Consider the following 4295-nt stretch of genomic DNA (forward strand, 5'->3'; position numbering starts at 1 on the left):
GAACATTACTGCGTTCTGGTTTTGAAGGGTAAGGGTGCTGGTGAAATTACAGACACATGGGACTTGTCAGCTTATGTCTCAGGGTGATGGGCGCAGTGGGAGTGCCCCTCAGATCTTTGCGATTTGAAGCTCTGGAGTGGCTCTGCAACTGTTATGGACAGGCGTGTCGCTTACCACCAGGCGCACGACTTCTTCATCCCGTCACTAGGTAAAATAATAAAAATAATAATTATGCAACGCATATCTTTATTTTTTTACAGGTTCTCGCTCCCAACATATTCGGTTGACACATCTGCGCGAGCGCAACTATAAGTGCACTCATTGCAATATGGCGTTTGGTAAACGACGAGCACTCCTCAGCCACCTGGCTACCAAACACGGAATAGGTAATTCCTGTAATTGCCTCCACGAAGACAAATTGTAGTAAAGAAAGAAATAGATGACGAATACGGTTTTAATACAAGTGAATATATTTATTTTTATTTTATTTATTTATTTATTTATCTAAAAGGAGAGCTTAACACTAAATCCACGACGAATTCACGACGCCTTCCTAGACCATTCGTGTTGAATGTTTATACTAATAATACTTCTTTTTACAACCCTTTGACGAGAATGCGTCGGGCCTACAATGACCTTATGGCTGATCATGGCGATGATTTAGAGATGGATATATTTGATAGTAATGTTAAAAGACTTCGCAATCGAATTCACAAGCACCACGGTTTCTCTCTTTCATAGTTATAGTCATAGTAATTATATTTTATTTAAGGTTACAGTTTTATTATGCCAAAGTATTTTATATTAATTTACAAACAAATTATATTTTAAACAAAATTGTTTACTTATGATTAGTCATGCTGTATTTACATGTTCAGGCTTACATTCTAAAGTAGAACTAGTAGTAATGTTTAAGCTTTTGTTAAGGAGTGAATGTAAATTGTTTTCTACATCTAATAAATAAATAAATAAATAAATAAATAAATAAATTAAATAAAAACAATAATAATAACAACAGAGAGCCAATTATAGACTCTCGCAAATATAAATGTAATCCTTATTATGTACAATTTAATTAACCTGGGTGCATTGTTTAACTACCTAACTTATTACAGAAAACATAACTTATGGTCCGAATGAGGACCTTATTCCAACCATTGGTAATAAGTTCATCTGACTCATCCGAAGAACAGAGTCCGATGTGATTACGCAGTGAAAAGAGATTTACTCATTATTCGAACTAAAACCTATCTACGTGACTTTCAAAAGAAGGATGGCGACATCCCGTGTATTTTGTCACCGAGTGTTTTTGACGACATGCTTTAAGGAGACCTATCAATACTTGTGAAGTTGTGATTCATTATCAAAGCATCAAAAATGATAATTGAGTACAGCCTGTAGAAGCTGGGGTTATGAAGTTGATATAGGTTACGTTTATAACATTGTCCAGTATTTTGTTAAGTTTTCAGTTTGTTCCCAAAAATAATAAGGAATATTCCCAAATCTGGCAAACTCTGCCACATTTAATATAACTTATCATGTTCTGCAGCAATGTAAATGAATAAAAATAAAATCTGCCCAAATGGCAAAATCTGCCACAAATGGTCGCACTATTCTCAATATCAATGTGATATTGACATTGGCAAAAGGTCTCTTGTCAAAACGATCCTTTGCAACTTTCATTATCTCTCATTTAAATATCTATTTTTGTCACATTGTGTTTTATTTTTTGCTTTATATCATTGCTGTTTAATTGATTATTTCATTAGGTATTTTATAGCTTTAATGTTTTATGTGTATACTATAAAATAATCAATACTTCAGGTAGGTGAATATTCAATCATGTTGAAAATGAAACATGCGTACAAGAACGTTACCTATCAATAGCCGAACTGAATTAATTGCGTTGTGCTCTTGCACCTATTCTAAAATACAATTTTGTACGCACCTTAAATGTTAATTAATTGCTTTTTTCGACAGCTTATTAAAAAAAATTATCTTATCTACTAAATTTTTCAATCAACTTTTTATTGAATATTGTTAAAAAAATCTTGTTGAAATTGTACGTTACGTTGAACTTATACGTTAGCATCCTTATGTTAAGGAGACATGTACGATCCCCAGGGCTATATTGAGAAAATTACAAAAAAAAACATAATTAATTACTCAGATTTTCATGTTTTCAGGCGAGAAAAAGAACCAGTGTCAGTTATGTGACAAGGCGTTTTATAGAAGTACAACTTTGAGGTATCACATGAAAACGCACGTTAAACGTGATCGAAATAGGTGAGTAAAGAAAGAACACGACGCATGAGAGAGTCCCAACACTTATAGACGCGGCCGACCAGAAAAAAATTACAAACACATAGGACTTGCCATAACTTGAAACACTTGGTCATATAAATATACAAAAATAATATCATAAAAAAAGTTACCTATGTAATAATACGCACATCTATTTCACTCGTATTTTACATATACATATAAAGCTTGATGTTGTTCAGCTTAAGCCGATTCTGCGTCAGCAAGTATGTTGACTCCCTTAGTTACACATTTGCTAATACACTAATGGGGCATTTACACCGGGTCGTCTACTTCGCCTGCCGATGGCGGCAGACGACCCAGTGTAAATGCGCCATAAGGCTTTTGCAACATGAGAGCTGCAAGAAAGAGATACAAGAAACACCTCTATGTACATTTAACTTATGCTTATTTCTCTTTGTTACTTTTTTATTGGGGTCAACAAACACTTTTTTTTTGTTTTGTTGTTTCCGTGGCTTTGTAGAAGAAAAAAGTTCAATGTCAATTTGCAACTTCACTATTTATTGAATTTTTGGCACTTGTACAAACAATTTAATATCGAATCTGCAAGTTATTCTTTATAACGTGCTGGTAAAACGCGTGCTCGCGCCATGTTTTTTCTTAACTCGATTATTGGCGGCGAGACACTATACGTGGGGCGGTAAGATGGAAGATTTCCCGCGTTATAAATTATATTTATTACATTTTTTTTACAGTAAATATGTAATGATTGTGTCACCAGCACCGTTAACCACTGATTACTACAAAAAACTGAGAAGTGGTGATGCATTTCTAATAAACTACTGAAGAATAAATAATTAAAAAGTAGTTAAGTACAATACAAACCAATGAAACTTTGATACAAAAATAATAATAATAATTACTACATAAGTATACATGGGTTATATACGTAACAAGTTATATTGTATGACACAAGGTTCCAAGGCTAATATAAAAAGAAAATAAAAATAATAATGGAATAGTAAATGACTTCATGTTTTTATACTTATGATGCCACAGAAATATATTTATAATAAAATATATAAGGTTATTTCTAAAATACTAACAACTTCCCAGAGCTGTATTACTCAGATCATAAACAACAGTGCGGGTGCGTGTAAATCAAATATTCGTAGACGCGCCTTGCGTTCACAGTGGCCGCGCGCGCCTGTTTCGAAGCCTGTTTCACAGTGCTTGGTCTAGCGTCTAGCGTCTGTTTCCGATTTCGACGTATGAATCTACCCGCTCGTAGCCGTTTCGGAACTGTAGAAGGGAAGACGCCAATACCCGCGCGCCTCCACCCCACACAGCGTCTGACACCTCCTTCTTTTTTGAAGTCGGTTAACAACGATTTCTCAGACTATCACAGCACTAAGAAATTCCCTGTACTATGAGTAACAGAGTAACTGAATTCACTATTTGTAGTGGTAGTAAACCCTATAGATGTAACTGATGGTAATCCGTCCGGATTTATGCGGACATGTCCGACTTTTTGACGTTCAGTGTGGATTTTTCGGCTTAGAGTTACAATTTTTAGAATGAAAAGTAAAATATCAACCTCGCAATTCTATAGTAAAACCCTATTTACGACTATAGAGAGAGATTTTCGGTTTTATTTTGTTACTGCAAAAGTCCAAACTTTGCAAACGTCAGTCTTTTTGTCCGGACTATACAAATTTCAACCCGGAACAATAGGAACAGAAGCAATTTAAGAATACTTATCTCCCAAATTGGTCCTATAATTATGTCACGTCATCAAATGTATTTTAAATCTTTTTTTCTTACAGGTACGTGTGCTACATTTGCGGTCTGAGGTTTTCGTACAAAACGTTGCTGATGAATCATCAAAAAAGTCATGAGAACGAGTCTGCAGAAGTCATAAATGAATCGATCATAATAGACCCGACCTTGGAAGGTTCTAATGATACGGTTTATTTTGAAATAACTGAGGGATAAATGACAATAAATGATTTTTAAAAGTTAATATGTTGTTT

The 4295-nt window shown here is 34.5% G+C and overlaps 1 protein-coding gene across 1 annotated transcript; it reads left to right on the plus strand.

Annotated features, from left to right (window-relative positions):
- The first annotated feature begins 253 nt into the window (after window positions 1–253).
- Window positions 254–4295, plus strand: LOC113229209 (zinc finger protein 382-like). The gene is made up of 3 exons (XM_026462729.1): window positions 254–386; window positions 2187–2286; window positions 4089–4295. The coding sequence occupies exons 1-3, from the start codon at window positions 329–331 to the stop codon at window positions 4255–4257; spliced, it is 327 nt and encodes a 108-aa protein (XP_026318514.1). The 5' UTR covers window positions 254–328; the 3' UTR covers window positions 4258–4295.

Source organism: Hyposmocoma kahamanoa, unplaced genomic scaffold (assembly GCF_003589595.1).
Source record: "Hyposmocoma kahamanoa isolate Upper Pololo Valley unplaced genomic scaffold, ASM358959v1 289, whole genome shotgun sequence".
NCBI lineage: Eukaryota > Metazoa > Arthropoda > Insecta > Lepidoptera > Cosmopterigidae > Hyposmocoma > Hyposmocoma kahamanoa.